Raw genomic sequence first — 20,926 nt, 5'->3', positions numbered from 1 at the left:
GGATTTCAACATAATATAAAAAAAAAAAAAACTCAAGCAAAAAACTCTGAAAACTTTTTTATTTTATTTTATTTTTTATTAGTGATAGTTAACAAGACAATGTGGACAGAAAAACAACAACACATAAACAAAGGGAAACTCAAACAAATAAACAAACAAACCAAAAACAAAAACAATGACAGAGTATTGACAAACAACAACGTCATATTACAAAGCAAAAGATCATAAATGTAAATAGCAACTAAACCATATAGCTTGGTTAGGGGTGATAGGGAAAAGGGGAAGAGGGGGGTGTAAATGAAAGTGAGAAAGAGAGAGGGGGGAGTGAGGGGGAAAATAATAATTGTTGTAATAATACAAAAATATTTAACAATACCAGTAGCCTAATTTGCTAGAATTATTGCGGCAGCGGTAGCTTGAGTCAAAACCTTTAAAAGCAAAATTAAAAAAAAATGTACGGGGTGGAACACACAAATTCTTGAGGTATAAATGTAGGGATTTAACCCTTTCATGCATGAATTATGAGAACCTTAGTCAATATTTTTTTCTTGAGTGTTTTTATTCCATTTTAGGCATGAAAAAAACAATGCAAATGATTTTTTTTTTTTTTTATGAACCTATTTTTCATGGAGTTACAAAAATGTCCACTCATTTGGACACCATGCATTTAATTTTTGAAGCAAAGAAACATGTATTTAAAACTCATCATCAGAAAGTGATATACTGTGTGAAAACTATGAAATAAAAACATTTTTAATGCCGCTAATTGCTAAATCGCTACTGTTTTCTCACATTTTATCATACTCTAATATTAGTTATTACTCATTTCATGGGGATAATATCCTCCTGAGACCCAGGAATTTGACAGTTTTAGCTTTTTTACATTAAAAAATTGTCTTGATTGTAAACTGCATAATGCAACAGTTTTTTCAGATACATTTTTTAAATCATTTTTATTTATTGATTGACTTTTTAATGGAACGTCCTTTGTAATGCACAGCATTTTTGCAGTAAAACTGACAAACTTTTGTCCCCTACAGAGGACAAAATGCATTACTGGGTCTCAGGAGGATTTGCAAAAAAAAAAAAATTCTTTCAGAAAACTGTTAATTACAGTCTAATAACAATTAGCAACTGATTTACACTCAAACATGTTAGTGCAGATCAGGTTTATCAAGAACAGCAAAGTTACAATAATTGTATGAATGTCAGTGTATGGGATGGTGCATAAGTGTCCACTGTGTCGGCTGATCTGGAACTAAAACTACAAAACCCATGAATATACAAGAGAACAGCTGGAGAATAACTGTCCACTGGAGTGACCACTATGCATGAAAGGGTTAAACATAACATCAAACCAAAAAAAAAAAAAAAAAACCTCAATCAAAAAACTCTGAAAACTTTACTTATATATGTAGAGTATACGCCTAAATCTGGACATAGAACAATATTTCAAGTTATGTAAATAAGTCCATAAGGGCAACTTTTATTTGTAGACAGCAAATTACAGGAAATGCACATCATTTTTTTTTTTTTTTTTAAGTTCTTGATTTCACAAATATGCAAATAAAGCTTAATGGCTATCAAGCAGGTTCTGTTGTGTTGTGATGCATGTACATATTCAAGCAGTACTGTCCAGTGATTAAAAAATAAATAAATAACTAAATAAATTCTCTGGTGAAAAATCAAGCACTTTAGCCATTTCACACAGAGAGCAGTTGTTAATATGTCTGTGTCTTTTTGCCCCCGGATAAACACCAGTAAACAAAATGAGAAATGGTTTCCATTAAGTAAAGCATGGTCCAGAGTAGAACTAAAGACCATATTGAGTGTTAATTGAGCCAAAAATATTTTTTCAACAGCAAATTAATTGGTAAATTAGGTCCGAGAATGAAGAAAGAATTAAAAACATTTAGGAGGTAGTTGTCGGTCAGCAGGCAGTATGTTGCAAACTGTGCCGAGCAGGGGATTCTGGCTTTGAAAAAGAGGCACAGTTTGAGACCCAAAAAAAAAAAAAAAAAAAAAAAAGAACGTGATTAGAGAATGACTCTGATGTCTTTATGAAATCAACACAGCCCAAATCATTATGCACTTATTCCTTCAAGGCTACAGATAACCTCTCCTAGTGAACATGAAACAATAATTAATAATCTGACAAGAATTTAATTCCTCAGAACAATACATCACAGAGGCTGATACGGTTATTTACCTGCTATAACTCGGAGGTGGCGTCGACAGGAGAACCCTCAGTTGCCTTGTGGCTTTGCTTCGCCTGCTGGGGTTGTGGTTCAAAGCAGGTGCACCTTGGCACATTCACATTCTCACCAAGGCTGCCTTTGTGTGCACTCTGGCGACGCTAGCAGCCGCCGCCTTGAAACACAGTGACACTTTCTCTGCGCCGGCTCTGATGCTTCAGGCGACTTGGAGAATGACAGGAAAAGCTGGGGAGATTTGTGTTTGACGCCACAGAAGCACTTCCTAACCCCACTCTGTTCTTTTAGGGCAAAATACGAGGACTTTGAATCTCAAACGCGAGGCCTTTGAATCTCAAACGCGAGGCCTCCGACTTACCTGTTTGCATCATGTTTGAAGTTTTCTGTCTTTTTAGATGCATTCATCAACAGTATGTCCTAAAGCCCCGTAAGAATGGATATAAGGAAAAATCACTCTCTTACAGTTGTCTTTCATCTCACCCTTTTCATACAGTTATCTTTTCACTTTGTCTTTTTACTCCAAAGTAAAACAAATTAGAATCAAAATCAGCTTCTTTTTTTTTTTTTGTATAAGTACAGGGTGACACAAAAAAAACGGGAACTTTTTAACAATCCAATAAAACCAAGAGTGATGGAAGAAAAATATTATATTCATAGTAATTGAAACCTTAAAACATGCCATTTAAGAAACAATGATGGAATTTTCCTTTTTTTAAAATTACAGGGTGACCCAAAAAAACAGGAATTTTTGAAGTGCGTATTGGCAGACATGAGCAAGTGGCAGCACTGCGAGACAGTGACCTTGAGCAAGTAAACACACCCCCATTTTAGTAACCATTGGTGGCTGTGCAAGAATTGTTCAGTAACCGTGTGATCTCAAGATTCGGTAACGTTCCCTGGCCCCCTAGATCGCCAGATTTGTCCGTTTGTGATTTTTTCTTGCGGGGCTATCTCAAGAGTAAAGTGTACACGACTCGACCAAGAACTGTGGATGAGTTAAAACAGAGAATTCAGGATGAAATTCACAGTATCCCAGCTGAGATGTTGCAGCGGTCAATGAGGAATCTCAACAGCAGATTTCAAGAATGCATTCGTACAGGAGGACGCCATCTACAGGAAGTCATTTTTAAAAAATGAAAATTCCATCATTGTTTCTTAAATGGCATGTTTTAAGGTTTCAATTACTATGAATAAAATATTTTTTTTCCATCACTCTTGGTTTTATTGGATTGTTAAAAAGTTCCCGTCTTTTTGTGTCACCCTGTACATGAACACATACTCTACCTCCCAGTATCTTATTGAATGTGCAATAACCTGCTTCTGCCTCCCAGTACTTTTAATTCAAATGTGCAATAACTGGTTCGTTACCTCTCAGGACTCTTATTTTTTATTACTATTACTCTTTTTTTTTTTTTTTTTCCACTTTACAAATGTTTATCTGAGCTGTATGTGCAATAACTGTTTTTGTTTGTATGTTTTAGCTGGGTTTATGTTTTGGTATCTGTCTGTTCTTGTCATATCCTTACTTCCTCCTCCTTTTCTGACTCAGGGAAACGCACAAGAATTCCCATGCGCCTATACTACTACAGGGTGGGGAAGCAAAATTTACAATGAACATTTAGTTGTTTTTTCTCAGCAGGCACTACGTCAGTTGTTTTGAAACCAAACATATATTGATGTCATAATCATACCTAACACTATTATCCATACCTTTTCAGAAACTTTTGCCCATATGAGTAATCAGGAAAGCAAACGTCAAAGAGTGTGTGATTTGCTGAATGCACTCGTCACACCAAAGGAGATTTCAAAAATAGTTGGAGTGTCCATAAAGACTGTTTATAATGGAAAGAAGAGAATGACTATGAGCAAAACTATTACGAGAAAGTCTGGAAGTGGAGGAAGCAACAAAAAACGTACCAAAGCTTTTATTAAAGCTCTCAAATCCAAAATCCTAAAGGATCCAACCAAATCCATGAGAAAAATGGCAATTGAACTTGAGGTAGACAACAAGACCGTTAGAAATGCAGTAAAATATGATTTGAAGTTAAAATCTTACACAAGAACACCAAAACACTTGTTGACAACAGCAACAAATCCAACTTTAGCAATTTTTGGGAATCATGTTTATGGCCGCCTTCTAGCCCAGATCTAAACCCTCTAGATTATGGTATTTGGGGCGTTTTAGAACATGCTACCAATAGAACATCACACAGCAATGTCGACTTTCTTAAAGATACTGTTAAAGAAGAATGGGAGAAGTTGTCACCCGAATATTTGAGGAACACTTGCGCAAGTTTCAGGAAGCGTGTGAAGGCAGTTACTGAGAAAGAAGGAGGACACATAGAATAAAAACATTTTCTATTATGTCAGTTTTCTTGTGGCAAATAAATTCTCATGACTTTCAATAAAGTAATTGGTCATACACTGTCTTTCAATCCGTGCCTCAAAATATTGTAAATTTTGCTTCCCCACCCTGTATGTATCTGTGCAAATGGCAAATAAAGTCTATTCTATTCTATTCTATTCTATTCTATTCTACGTACAATGAATTTGGCTTCGGTTTTTCCTTGCACACGTTTCAACATGAACCCAGAACAACATGTATCAATCACACTTGAACATAGACCAAATATAGACAAACATTCGACTAGAGAGAAGGACAACAATGGGATGAGATTCACAGTGGATTTATATTGTAATATGTACAGAAAGTGCAAAGTGGAGTTTTATTCAGTGAGTGGATGTGTACAGGGATGCGCTTTATTTGAATATATGTTTATGTATATATTATTTACAGTGGGTTTTATATTGTAATTTGTTCAGAAAGTGCAAATTGGGAGTTTTATACAGTGAGTGGATATGTACAGGGATGCGCTCTATTAGAATATATGTTTATGTATATCATACTTTTCCCGCTGGAACATATTTAATTCTCTAACATATTTAATATTCTACTTTTAGGCATTAGACACAGCTGTATACTTAAGTAACACTTTTGGATTTTCTAGACTTGTTTCAATGACACAATAATAACACATGTAGTCTTGCACATTTAATATCTCACTTATTTCAAGCAGTTTTGTACATGTTGTCTGCTGTTTACCTCAACAGTTACCCAGATATTGCACATTTATGTAAATATATATTTTTCTCTTAGTAGTGTATATTCTTTATATTTTTATGCTCTTTTTCTTTTGCATGTTTTTTTTATTTTTTTTTTTTTTTTTTATTTTTTATTTTAACCCTTTCATGCATACTGGTCACTACAGTGGACAGCTATTCTCCAGCTGTTCTCTTGTACATTCATGGGTTTTGTTGTTTTATTTACATATCAGCCAACACAGTGGACATTTATGCATCATCCCAGACATTGCAATTCATACCATTACTGTAACTTTGCTGTTCTTGATAAAACCTGGTCTGCAATAAGGTCAAAACACGGTATTCAAAATCTCTCTGACGGGACATTTTAGAGATAATCTGACAGATTAGTGTTGCTAAATGACCCACATTTTTACTTTTAAATTAATTTTTGCTTTAGTTGGACCATAAGGGATCCAAAACAAGGAGCTACTTTGTATTGTAATAAATGTTGGAATGGCAGTTAATTAAAGTTCGCTCTCTGACAGGACATTACTGTGTTTTTGACCCATTAACATGTTTGAGTGTAAATCATTTGCTAATTGTTATTAGACTGTAATTAGCAGTTTTCCTACACAGTTTTTTTTTTTTTTTTTTCATATTATCTCCATGAAGTGAGTAATAACTAGTATTAGAGTATGTTAAAATGTGAGAAAACATCAGATTAGCTGCAAGAAAAATGTTTTTATTTTATAGTTTTCACACAGTTTATCACTTTCTGATGATGGGTTTTAAATATATGTTTCTTAGCTTCAAAAATTAAACACATGGTGTTCAGCTGAGTGGAAAATTTTTGTGACTCCATGAAAAATAGGTTCATAAAAAAAATTCATTTGCATTGTTTTTTTCATGCCTAAAGAGGAATAAAAACACTCAAGAAAAAAATATTGACTAAGGTTCTCATAACTCATGCATGCAAAGGGTTAATTTTTATTGCTATTTTCAACATTTATAAACCACAATAACAACAACACTGTTTGGGAGTCACATTATTAATAGTCCATCCATTCTTTTACATGCCATTTTCAAACGCCACATTGTTTTGGTTGTTTTAATTTCCTCGTTCAATTATTCTATTTCAATTTTTACACTTATACTTTTATATTTATCTTAAATTCTTGAGGCATTCAGTGTAAAATTTACATTGTACAGGAAACTTATTTCTTTACTGTACACATGACAATAAAACGCTTTGGATCCTTTGAATAATACATCAAATGCACAATGACAAACTTTTTGGTAAAAACAAAACAGACAATATACAGATATAAATATATTTAAGTACTTGGATAATGAATTAGCCGGCCAGTTGAGTAACTATATAGATATTTATTTTATTTGGATATATATTTTCCCAGCATGCACTTTGAGGAATGGCAACTTTCTTCAATTTATGCAAAAACATGACTAGACTTGTGTACTTGCATTGAATCAAACTATTATTATAATGTTCACATCTGGAGAAATATGTACTCTATCCACTGTAATGGTATATTTAATTTGATTGCCTGTTAATGGTGTCATATCCTTAGAGCTTACATTACTTTCATTAAGTTATTTTTTTCACCTCCATCTGTCCTAATTATTGATATGAATATATATATATATATATATATTTTTTTTCATTTTAGCCCTTTGAATGACAGGTTTTTGTTATGATGCCACCATGTTTTCATTTGAAAAAACAAACCGTATTTTTTTTTTTTCAATATACTACATGCGAAGTTTTTTCTTTTGAATTATTACAACCTGTTAGATGTAAATGGCATCAATGTTGATTTTTGCATTTGTATTTTTTTTTTCTGTCAAATACTCACACTCATTCCGCTAAGCATGTAAAATTTGCTCTCCATAAGGTAGCTATAAAAATTATATTATACTTTTATTTGAATGGGTTTCAGGGCACATTTTTTTGTATTTCACATTATGAAAATAACATTGTTTGTACAGTGTATTTTAGACCTACTGTAAGAGCTGAGCTGGAAATAACAAGATCTAATAAAAATACATACTCTTGCCATAATTCATGCTATATACTTGAACACCAGCCAAAACTATCCAAAAAATGAACAATGAAAAGCATGAAAAATGTGTTCTTAAGGTAGCAATAAAAAAAATTATATTGTACTTTTATTTGAACGGGTCTCAGGGCACATTTTTTGTATTTCACGATATGAATATAACATTGTTCATACAGTGTATTTTAGACCTACTGTAAGAGCTGAGCTGGAAATAGCAAGATCTAATAAAAATACATACTCTTGCCATAATTCATGCCATATGCTTGAACACCAGCCAAAACTATCATAAAAATGAACAATGAAAAGCACGTAAAATGTGTACAACAGTCCCCAAGGGCTAAGCTAATAATAATGTATAGTGTTACTTGCACCTATGATAACGTAATGTAAATAATCATTATTGAATGTGATATAAATAATCCAATCCAATCCACTTTATTTATACAGCACATTTAAACAACAACTATGTTTCCAAAGTGCTGCACATCATACAAACAATAAAACAATTAAGAGTAATACTAAAAATAATAAATAAGTACATAAAACTACAGGAATGCTCTAAATAACACAAAATCAAATAGTTAAAAAGTAATAAAATCAATAAAAGTAAATAAATAACGGACACAGAGGACCACACAACTCACACGGACCTAAAAGCCAGAGAATGAAAGTGGGTCTTAACCTCCTGAGACCCAGGAAAGTGAAAGTTTTACATTTTTTTATATTAAACAGTTGTCTTGATTGGAAACTACGTAATGCATCAGTTTTTTCAGATACATTTTTACAAATTTTTTTATTGATTTAATTTTTTATAATGGAATATCCCTTGGAATGGACAGCATTTTTTAAGTAAATCTGTCAAACTTTTGCCCCTACAGAGGACAAAAATGCATTGCTGGGTCTCAGGAGGTTAAGACGAGACTTAAAACACTCCACTGTGGGGGTTGTTCAGACGTGGGGGGGGGCAGGGCATTCCAGAGTCAGGGGTCGACCACAGAGAAGGTCCTGTCCCGCCTGGTTTTAAGTCTATAACCTATTCAGCTAAAATTTGCTTAGTGGTCTTATTTATGTCTTTGTGCATAAGAAATCAATCTAAGTGAATCCCCAAAGGAACTTTGTGTTGGTAAATGCAAGTTATGCAAATTGACAGGATTTCAGTTCTGTTGCAACATGTTGATGGTCATATGAACTATGTTTTCAGCTCAAAAATGTCCAATTTCATCACAATTAATGCTATATTTTCATGTCACAAATGGCCAAGTTATATTTGAACTGAATTTACCTGAAAAACAAATATTCTTTTCTTTTAGATTCCCTAATTTTTCTTACAAGATCCTATACTACATATCACGTTTTATTTTTACAGGTTCAATATGGAGTATGGTGCTGATCCATCCTGCTTATGTTACGCCAATACATACATTAAGAATGTCACACGTCACTTTTAAATCAACAGTTTTCTAATATTAAGCATTTTTATAAAGAAATAACAATTCTATATGTTTATTTACTCTTTAGTATGATGATAAACTATACAATAAATAATTCTGATCCTAGTTTTTGCACAGGGATCATTAGTGTAAACAGTGACATGGCTGCCGAGCATCAGTATGATGGGATCTGTAACAACCATGTCACATCCGTCCACTGCCACATTTTGTGTTTTTGTGTCAGCTGTTATTGTTTTAGATCCACAATACTAACATTTATGAATAAGAGGAGAATTAGCAATAGTAAGTATATAAGTTTATTACTAATAAAGTACTGGTACTGACCAGAGCATCATGGGTAATGTCACGTCCGTCCACCAGCAAAAGTTTTCACATACACGTGCTATTCCAAATCCAATATTTCTGAAAATATAGCTTCCACCGTCAAATAATATCAGTAGTCTGTGCACAAATGGATTAGCATTATTTCAACACAGTTCTAGGCATTTCTTCCAACTTTTTTTTTTTTTTTTTTAAACAAAAATGGCCACTCATTTGACCCCCTAAGTAAATTTTAGCCGTATTATATTGAGTTACTTTTATTATAAAAAAGAAATACAAAGTGGATGTGTAATGTGTAAAGTGATGCTTGCATGCTTAATGTGAAGTTTGTGTGCAGATCTGTGTTTTGCTGGAAGCCAGTGCTTATCTTCTGCATTTGCATCCAACACTATTATTAGCTCTGAAATGCAGTCTGCTGGTGTTCGAAAACAGCTGTCAGTACAACATAATATTCACCTAAGTACAGCATGTGCAAATCACCGACACTGCACCTCTTAAGGTTTTCACAAGCATATCAAATTTTCAAGTTTTAAATGAGCGTTAAATATGTAATTAGATTTAAGATTAGTAGTTCTGAACCTGTGTGCATTTGTGGTAAAATAAATACAATGAAATAAAATCCAGATACAGTATGTGGCAGCAGTCGTTTTCATTCATAACATAATAGTCTCCAGGCACATGATGAAATCAAAGAGAATCAGCCAAGTAGAACAAATTGAACTATGATATGGATGATCTTTTTTCATTGCAAGGGGCCTTTACTGTTAAATAGAACAAACAATTGAACAAACTGTGTGTATTTCGGAGCGAAGGAGTGGAATGCATACATAATACGAGTATTGATTGACTCGTGTTTGCAGTGGATCACAGGTTCAGAGAAGGGATGAGGAAAAAGGCTGTAGCATGAGGCCGAGGATGCGAGGGGGAGAAATCTTTTTTTTAAGGTCATTGTCAGTTAATGCCTTTGTTATTTCTGTCTTGCCGGGGTGAAGTAACCTTGCGCAGCTGGGATGCTATGCACAAAGCACTGACAGGAAAACAACAGCGGACTACAGAGAATTATAAGTTAAAAGTTATCGTAAATGAAGATTACAGGTCAGGGAGAATTTTACGTTAATCAAAATCCGTAGCGGTGACAAGGATGGATGTTTGTGTGCGTGAAACGAAGACAAAGGGGAGTAATGTGGGGCTACAGCTATGGAAATCCACTCTGTACTTTCTTAGGGGAGTGTGTGTCTGTTTGTGTTGACTGGGATGTTTGAGAGATGGTCCTAGAGGAGCAAACACACCCAACCAACCGAGTCAGCGCTCGTACCGCTCTCCCCTCACTGTTCACTCTTTTTTGACTTGACTTTCAAAGGCTAAGGATTCTCTCCCTCAAAGGAGATACAGTGAAAAACAACAACACTGGAGCCGTCTATATCAAAACAGCAACATCCAGGAAAAAAAAAAAGGATTTTTCACGTTTTACTTTTTGAAGAATCTGATTTTATTTATTTTTTTAATTTAGAACCTAAGGCTACATTTACACGTAGCAAGGTATGTGGTAAAACAGAGATTTTTCTCTGCGTTTATGCCTAACATTTACACCACGACAACGGTAACGCGCAACGAAAACGATGGTTTCTAATGCTGCGTTCCAGGCTGCTTTTTGAGCTCGTAAGTCACGACTTCGAACCACGACTCACGACTTTGTAACCTTCTAGGCAAGTCACGCCAAACTGTTTGAGTGCAAGGAATTGTGGTAGTTAGATGTAAACAAACCAGCATGGTGGACCTTACCTTAGGCTCATTTACAGTCATTTCTATCACTAAAGGTGTTTGTTCTTTGCTTATTTGAGGGAAACAGAGGAGTAAAAACAGCACATAAGGCAAGACAAGCTGTTCTACCTTTTATGTTGCATTATTTGTATATTTGGATACATATTTGGTAGGCCTGTAACAGTACATGTACCGAACCGTTTCGGTACACACCTGTTCGGTTTGGTACACAGCTGTACTGAAACAGCACAGTGTGTTGAGAAAAAGAAAAAGGAACGAAAGACATTGTTTGATGCGGAACTTTAAATCCGCGCAAGTTCCACACGGACAAATTGAAGGATGCACACATTGACCCGAAATATGAACTAGCAGCTGATATAAGGTAAAAAAAAAAAAAAAACAAAACAAATATGAACCTGGAAGGAAGAGACTGAAAACCCTCCACCATCAGTACAGTCCTGTTTGGGATCAGTTCAGGTCCCGGTGAAAGACAACAACGGGGAAAGAGACGTTAATAAGACGGATGTTGTTTGCCGCCTATGAACTACGGTAGTTCTAAAGCACTTACACTAGCTCCGTCTGTCTGTCTGTCTGTGTCTCACACACGCTGTATAACAGAGGAATAGAACCTGGAGTTGGACATTGAAAGAATGTAAAGTTTCACTTTTATTTTGTTTCACGCCAGCGTTAGTTACGTTAGTTATGGACACCCCTACCCCCCTGGCTCTGACCAAAAAAAACCCATCCCCCCAGCAAATCACACCCTGCATGCGCATGTACACAAAGTGGCCTAAACAGTTTGTTCTCTGTCCTAAAATAAATAATTTGGTTAATTTTTTGTTGTCAAAGTTTCTCTTCAGTTTATTTAAACAGAATACCAGTTTGTCCTCTTGTTAATGTTGCACTTCATGTGGAATTTTTTTGGTATTTTTATGCAGAATGTGAACTGACAGAACTGTGAATAGATTTTTTTCGTTTGTTCAAAACTACCTGTCAGGGAAAAGTGCAATACTAATGTTTAAAATACATTTAGTAATATTAATAATTCATTTTATTTTGTATTTGATTTATAGCAGCAGAATTATATTCCTGTTTTTCTATATTCTATTGTGTCCAAAAATTGGGGGAAAATTTTTCAAAAATTCAGAAATGTATTAAAAACATTTTGAGGGGTTTTCTTTCTTCCCATACCGAACTGAAAAAAACTGAACCGTGGTTTTAGAATAGCTGTCCACTGTAGTGACCACTATGCATGAAAGGGTTAAAACGGAGAGGAGGAAATATCTGTTTTTACAATACCTGGTTGTATGTAAACATGGCCTGAAACATGCAGCTGTAATAAAGACAGTGTGCCTCTGATTTTTGTGTGATTTGCTGCAGGCAGTAAGGAGGTGAATGCCACGGGAAAGTCATTCACGGTGAGAAGTAGCCTCCAGTTTCAAGTGGACAGACGTGATGATGGGGTCGCCTACACCTGCAGCGTCGAACACGTGTCTCTCTCCAACCCTTACATGACGACCGAGGTCCTGGAGGTCCACTGTGAGTACATTCGCAAACAGCAAAACTGGATTAGGTGCGAGATTTGCATTGAGGAGAAATACAAGAATTGAGATTACATTTATGTCTGCAGGTTTAGCTTTGCATCTTCTCAGGATTAGTGTAGGATTAGTTTTCAGGTAAAGGATTAGTAGCAAGACAGAACACAGGGATACAGGCTTGTGCGAAGAGCTGCCCAATGGGTGAAGAGCTAACTACTGTTGTACTTTGTCAGAGTTAAAGCTCCTCACGCACTTTTCTCTCATAGAACTGGATTTTTCCCTTTTTTTTTTTCTTTTTTTTGCAGACGCTCCCCATCTGGAGATCACACATTCACTGATTATTCCACAGGAAGGCCAGTACTTGAAACTGGAGTGTGTCTCCATAGGAAACCCCATGTAAGTTGTTTTTTTTTTTTTTGTTTTTTTTTTAGATCATCTATTTGGTGTCTAAAAATATGATTCCTTTTCATTACACAAATGTATTTTTCTGTAATGATTTGGACGTTTATTTGCAAATTCACTCATTTTAACCCTTTCATGCACCATAGTTTTCAGTTATACCTTCCTAATATTTGCAATAACTTCTCTAAATTCTATTTTGTTGTATTATAATTGTGTTTATTAATATTTAGTGCCTTGAAATATTACATCTAAAATGGTGGATTGTTACATTACTTCTGAAATACCTGTTAAACATTATATAAACAAAAATCTGATTAATTAAAGTGTGGGGAATATTTTCATGATATTTAATCCTTCTCCACTTTTTGTTTGTTTGTTTGTTTTCAGTGATTGAAATGAAAGTGTTCGTTGTAAAATGACCAGAATATAATTAGTGATTCAAGAAATACACAATAGTAGACGCACATTTTACACTAAAATATGTGTTTTCTTAAATCGACCATATATTCTCAATATGTGAACACATGTTTAGACTTACAAGTATTATTTAGCATTAATGCCATGTGTAATATACTGTTTTTCACTACTGTTTTTATAGTTATTGTTATTATTTTTTTTGTAATATTCATGTTATATGTACGTTCTTTGTTGTGCTGCTATTGGAACTTCAATTTCCTGAAGGTTCTGCCCAAGGGATCAATGAAGTTCTGTCTAATCTAAACTAATCTACTCTAATCTTATTTAATTTAATCTAATGTAACACTGGTCTACAAGGAAAATGCTTCCAGAATAAAAATAATGAAATTTTACCACATGAGAGTCACTGATAAAGAAAAATCAAGTCAAAAATGCTGGTTGGCTGAAGTTTCCAAGATACAGCCTTGGGTCAAAATGTGAAATTCAAGAATTAATGAGAGAATGGGTTTGACTCAAAAGGAATATTTGTCTCAGAGCTACAAGATCTACTTCAAAACACTGTCTGCACATTAGAATACATTCACTTTACAGGTTCTATTTAGTGGAAGATTTATAAAACTATTATATAAATGTACATAAACCAATATATATGTGTAATAACAATCATATACCTTGAAAACATCCGCAAACCGGCACTTCTGTCATTTATTACCTCCGCCAAGGAGGTTATGTTTTTGCCAGGGTTTGTTTGTCTGTCTGTTTGTTTGTTTGTCTGTCCGTTAGTGTGCAACATAACTCAAAAAGTTATGGACAGATTTTGATGAAATTTTCAGGGTTTGTTGGAAATGGGATAAGGAAGAAATGATTAAATTTTGGTGGTGATCGGGGGTGGGGGGACCCACGGGGGGGGCGCAGACCAGAAAATTTCATCAAAATCTGTCCATAACTTTTTGAGTTATGTTGCACACTAACGGACAGACAAACTAACAAACAGACAGACAAACAAACCCTGGCAAAAACATAACCTCCTTGGCGTGGGGGGGCCCATGGGGGGGGCCACTGATCAGAAAACTAGAAGCACTCGGAGAGCGCAGACCTCTGCCAAGGCTGATCAGTGGCGCCCCCCGTGGGCCCCCCCACCCCCGATCACCACCAAAATTTAGTCATTTCTTCCTTATCCCATTTCCAACAAACCCTGAAAATTTCATCCAAATCTGTCCATAACTTTTTGAGTTATGTTGCACACTAACGGACAGACAAACAAACAAACAAACAAACAAACAGACAAACAAACCCTGGCAAAAACATAACCTCCTTGGCAGAGGTAAAAATTGTAGACCAGTGTAATCTAATCTAATTTAATGTAATGTAATCTAATTTAATCTAATCTAATTTGATCTAATGTAATGTAATGTAATCTAATGTAATCTAATCTTCGATCTAATGTAATGTAATGTAATCTAATTTACTCTAATCTAATGTAATCTAATCTAATTTGATCTAATGTAATGTAATCTAATTTACTCTAATCTAATGTAATCTAATCTAATTTGATCTAATGTAATGTAATCTAATTTACTCTAATCTAATGTAATCTAATCTAATTTGATCTAATGTAATCTAATTTACTCTAATCTAATGTAATCTAATCTAATTTGATCTAATGTAATCTAATTTACTCTAATATAATGTAATCTAATCTACTTTGATCTAATGTAATCTAATCTAATATAATGTAATGTAATGCAATCTAGTAATAGCAATGTAGTAATAGTAGTAGTGGCTTCTACTGCTTCGTAAGCACGAACATTTTTAAGTTCGATTTAAACCAGCATACTAACAACATAATCATCAATAAATAGTCTAACATATGGTTTGATTTCATGTTTGTTCTTTTCTCTGTAATATCATCTAAACTATCACCGTTCATTCATACTGTCTCATATTTTATCCACTCTTACCCTCCACCTGAATTTCATTTCCTCAGTTTCTAATCATCCACACATAAAATGCTTCAACATGAACTTTAAAAGTGAAATTATTGTGATACTGTCTGTACTTTCTTTCCTAGACCTGAGCCGGTGTTCTGGTCTAAAGACGGAGGTGAGCTTCCAGACGTGGAGCGCATGATCGTGGAGGGCAGAGAACTTACCATCACCACGCTAAACAAAACAGACAACGGCACATACCGCTGTGAGGCCAGTAACCACCTGGGGACCGGCAGGGCCGAATACATCCTGTTTGTATATGGTGGGTACTTCGGTAAGACCTAATTGTCTATTATAAAAAAGGCAAAAGTGTTTTCTTCATATTCAAGGCTTAACATCACAGATTTCTGTTGAGTTAGAGGTTACATCAAAATGCCAAGTAACAAAGCAACGTTGAATGTGCACTATTTGAACATAGATAAATATAATTCTATCAGTGCTACAATTACTGTTTGACGACATATTTAAGAAACACCTTTTCATGTCCGTCTGCATGACAAGTTGATTACAGACTTGAGTCCTTTACCAGACACGGTGATTCATTTCTGAATGACAGTCGGAATAGGTTTCAGCACCCCCATGGTTTCAGATAATGGATGAGTATTAAAGCACAGATCAGTCAGTGTGTTCTAAATTTAATTTATCAATGACTTAACACATTCCCTGACCCACGTTCTTTATTATTCAGACTTGAAAGCCTTGGTTTTGATAGATTTCAGAAAGAACTTGTTAGTTTTGATTGATCATTTCTTTTTCTGCATGAACATCCTCAGCCTCTTTACACTTTTGACTTTAAATAATGTGTTTCTTCATTTTTATCAGATAATGTTTTGTAATTCTCTTCAGTTTTCACACAGGCTACATTCAGACTGCAGGCAAATGTGGCGCAAATCCGATTTTTTTTTTTCCCGTATGTGACCTGTATCCAATCTGTTAAAGACAGTTTAAACAGCAGAAATCCGACCCAGGCCACTTTTATATGTGGTCCTAAATCCAATATATATCCAATCCAATATATCCATAAACACAGTGCATGCCTACGTGGTCACGTATACATCAGGACCTCTTTTGCGCATGTGGGTCACTTCAGGGTCGTATTCAGTTCATACTCAAACTGATAGAAGTCGTTGTTTTTTTTTTTTTTACTTTATTTTTTAGGTTTGAATTCTGTACAATACAAACATAAGGGACATTCTGGATACACTGACCATAGAAAAACCTTTGTGACTAACTATTGGTTTTAGTAGTGTGACGTTGAAATGAAAATTGTCCATTTCTCCCATTTGTCATTATTTATTTATTTATTTATTTATTTATTTATTAGGGACAGTACATATTAGTTTTGTTTTTGTTTTTTTTTAGTTTAGTTTATTTGAAAGGGGACAATGCAATTTCATAAAACACATGGTTACACATGGTTAAAAAAAAAAAAGTCAGAATTAGCCAGAAGGCTAGTTTTCATCGGTAGTCCCCTGGCCAAATTTTAAAAAGGCAGTAAAAAAAAAAAACATTTGCGGGAGAAAGACATGGTTAGACACTTGATAGGGCACTAATGTAACAAATAACATATACATAACAGACTGTCAAGGGAGCACAAAACACACAATACCTGTACAATATAATACAAGATACATATTCGAACACTTACTATACAATTAAAAGAGAATAAGACATCACAACATATCACGACAACATTTGATCACAACATCAAAACATCACAACAGGCTTTTCTTTTAGTGTTGGCAGCTATAGGTGTTGATAAGCCACATTTTCCTTGTATGTTGTAAGCAGTTGAACCTCCTCAGGTACTGAGTTCCACTCACTAGCACTCCTCACTGACCAGGCCGACTTACTGAAAGTGCTCCTACGCAGAGGAATGACACAGTCACCTCTGACAGAGCCTCGACATCTACAACATTACAGCTACATTAATGGACATCTACAACAATTGCAGCTATAAATATGCCAAAGTTGTAGCAGCAGTGTTCATCTCCATCTGTAGTCCCTAGGCAGGTGACAGGAAAGACAGTTGACAAAAAAGCAAAACATCATAAAAACACACAGAACAAGTGTTCAGAGAACGCAAACCTCCGCCAAGCACCCCGAACGGTGTGCATGTGTGGATCGACTATTTCTTTTTAAATTAAACAGTTTCAAGGTTGTTCCATACAGCAGAAAAAGATGAAACTTGGTACCAGTCATGTGTATGTCAAATTATATTAAATTCCAATCAGTATTTGTTGAGTTATAATGAAAAATGTGTGGTAAATGGGATTTTCAATGTTAAATTGAAATGTCCACAGAGTCCAGATTCCACAGTGGATGTGGACAATTTTGAGCCAGATACAGGGGTTGGACAAAATAATGGAAACACCTTAAAAAATCAACAAAATATAATTTAATATGGTGTAGGTCCGCCTTTTGCGGCAATTACAGCCTCAATTCTCCGAGGTATTGATTCATACAACTTGTGAATTGTTTCCAAAGGAATTTTAAGCCATTCTTCAGTTAGAATACCCTCCAACTCTTTTAGAGACGATGGTGGTGGAAATCGACGTCTTACTTGAATCTCTAAAACTGACCATAAATGCTCAATAATGTTGAGGTCTGGGGACTGTGCCGGCCATACGAGATGCTCAACTTCATTAGAATGTTCCTCATGCCATTCTTTAACAATTCTAGCTGTATGGATTGAGGCATTATCATCTTGAGGTGAAGGTGTTTCCATTATTTTGTCCAACCCCTGTACAAGATATTGTTATAAGCTACGGGTGGATCAAATTGGAGGCTAATCGGAGTCGTTTTGAATTTTTTATGAATTTTCGAAAATTGCTCAATGACGAGAGATAGGAAAATTTGAGAATTTGTGACTTTGCCGTGACCTTGAACTTAGGCCTACTTGACCCAAAATTTAATGGGTTGGTCCCAGGGCCTAGGCCTATCTGTGGGTACAGTTTGGTAAAGATGGTTGTAATAGTTTTCCCGTAAAGTTGCTAACAAACAAACACACAAACACACAAAGCAAAGTGATCACAATATCTCCTGGTGGAGGTAACAACACAGTGAGGACAATCTCCTGATGGTCACAGGCTTGGTTTTCCTTCATCCAAAGTTTAAGTTGTGATTTGAAGGAGGCATATGACTGTGAGTCTCTTACGTTGAGTGGTAAACTGACACTGACACTGATCTTCTTGAGTCCTCAATCTATGGGTCAGAATACAGGGTGGGGAAGCAAAATTTACAATGAACATTTAGTTGTTTTTTCTCAGCAGGCACTACGTCAATTGTTTTGAAACCAAACATATATTGATGTCATAATCATACCTAACACTATTATCCATACCTTTTCAGAAACTTTTGCCCATATGAGTAATCAGGAAAGCAAACGTCAAAGAGTGTGTGATTTGCTGAATGCACTCGTCACACCAAAGGAGATTTCAAAAATAGTTGGAGTGTCCATAAAGACTGTTTATAATGGAAAGAAGAGAATGACTATGAGCAAAACTATTAGGAGAAAGTCTGGAAGATACTATTAAAGAAGAATGGGAGAAGTTGTCACCCGAATATCTGAGGAACACTTGCGCAAGTTTCAGGAAGTGTGTGAAGGCAGTTATTGAGAAAGAAGGAGGACACATAGAATAAAAACATTTTCTATTATGTCAATTTTCTTGTGGCAAATAAATTCTCATGACTTTCTATAAACTAATTGGTCATACACTGTCTTTCAATCCGTGCCTCAAATATTGTAAATTTTGCTTCCCCACCCTGTAGAAGTCGCATTTAATGTGTAATATGAACGAGCACACAACAAAATCGGATTTCACCAAAAAATCCCAATCGTGTATTAAGACCTGCTGTCTGAACGTAGCCTTGTACTGTACATATTGATGCACAGATTTAGTTTTTCGATTCTTTCTCAAAGGAAATGGAAGTAAAAATGTTAAGGATGGAGAGTTTTGCTTCCAAATTCTGCCTGGAGGAGAGATAAGTTAATCCCAAGACAGTGGCAGAGCTGAGAGAATAAAGACAGCATGGTGCAGGAAACGGATCATTAAGGCCTCGGCAGAACATGTTTATAATATTTAGCAAACACGGCTAAGCAAAAAAACAAAACAAAACGAGGACAGACTATTAAAATTCAAATGGACTTATTTGTTTCTATTTTTGCCAATTAACCAGTCCCATCTCCCACACAAGTTCAGTTTGTTTGGGAGCGAATTATCACAGCTCCAACAGTGGACCCAAGCAGTTAGTGGATACACAGCAGATTTTTTCGTTTGATTTTTTAGAAGCAGACGCTTTTGGAGAGAGAGAGAATGTCCTTCTCTGTGAGGAAAAAAAATGAGAGAAAAGGAGGATGACACATTTGTCCTTTTAGCTTTTGTTATCGCGTTCGCTTCCTTCAGCTTGTTCAGTGAACAGAGAAAGGCAACGATGTCAGACAAGTCCATATCATCCTGTCATATCTGGACCGGAGTTTCATTCCTCAAATCTCACAGGCAGAAAGCTTTGTTTCAAAGTTTAAAGTAAAAGGAAACATTCAGATTTGCAGTATTGGGCCCAGTTTGCTGTAAATTGTATGTGCCACGGACCTGTATCTGACTTTTTCCCAGACTAACTGAGGAAAATGGCCAATCTGATAACCCTTAACAGCTCTCCTTCAGTACAAAGGCCTCGGTACAGGAAAGGATAAGGAAAAAAAAAAAAAAAAAACTGAGTCAAGAAGCTAAAAGATGTGCTAGACGGGCTCATTTCCACCGATGATGGCAGTCATTCCTCAGAGCTACATCATGTTTGACTGAATACTTAGTGGGTCTCTTCAGATCATCTCAGTCTCTAAGCCTAATTTGCTAATGACAGGAGGGCTGAGAGGCAAGAAATGTCATCGCTCTGCCGCTATTCATCACCGTCTACAATTACACTCTATAATTCATTGTATTAAATAAAGCGAGGAAACGCTACTTGTGATAATTACTCTGTCTGGGATGTTAGAGATGCTACCAAAAATGAAAATACAGTCAATAAATGTACGTTGATGAGTCTGCCGCTTCATGTCCTCCCATCCACGTCACGTATTTTATGTTTTCACTTTGATTCTGACATTTGCGTGGTAATTGTACCAACTAATCATCATCTGCTTTTGAACTATAACAAATGCGAAACTTCATATATGACTACTTTTTTCTGCTCCTGTCAGAACATATGCATGCTCCATTCTTATCTATCAAATATTGTTTAAAAACACTTAAAAAGGATAAAGGTCAGTGTCACTAGTTGGGGGTTTTTTGGCCACTTTTAGGTAAGGAACCAAATATGGTAACTTCATTGACCTTGATTTTCTACATAATAATATTTTTTTTAACCCACAAAGACCCAGTGTTACTCTTGTGGCAGTTCCAAAGTATTTTTATCTTTATATTTATCCTTTCTTAAGTGATTTATTACCATTTCTTAGAATATTATCCTCTGTATTTTGTGTTTTCAGTGAAAATCATGTATTTTCGTATATTTAATCATTAAGAGTAAAATTGAAAGTTATTAAATCAAAAACAGAGAAAACTGAAGAAAAAGTGACTTTTCAGCAAAGATATCAATAGATAAATGTAAATCAAGTGTATCCATCCACTGTCATTGATCAAACTCCATGGGTTTTACTGGTGAATCATCGCTTTT

General features: G+C 35.3%; 1 protein-coding gene across 2 annotated transcripts in view; it reads left to right on the top strand.

The window, feature by feature from the left end:
* cadm2b (cell adhesion molecule 2b) overlaps window positions 1–20,926 on the top strand; it is a 333,961-nt gene that overhangs the window by 292,906 nt on the left and 20,129 nt on the right. Inside the window, exons 6-8 of one of the 2 annotated variants that reach the window (XM_030151557.1) lie at window positions 12,289–12,447; window positions 12,752–12,842; window positions 15,337–15,515. In XM_030151557.1, the coding sequence (XP_030007417.1) occupies window positions 12,289–12,447; window positions 12,752–12,842; window positions 15,337–15,515 (429 nt within the window). Of the gene's footprint in view, window positions 1–12,288; window positions 12,448–12,751; window positions 12,843–15,336; window positions 15,528–20,926 lie in introns of both variants that reach the window. The other variant, XM_030151556.1, reaches the window with a different exon arrangement.

This window comes from Sphaeramia orbicularis, chromosome 13 (genome assembly GCF_902148855.1).
Source record: "Sphaeramia orbicularis chromosome 13, fSphaOr1.1, whole genome shotgun sequence".
Taxonomy (NCBI): Eukaryota; Metazoa; Chordata; class Actinopteri; order Kurtiformes; family Apogonidae; genus Sphaeramia; species Sphaeramia orbicularis.
This window is presented reverse-complemented; position numbering and strand designations above follow the sequence as displayed.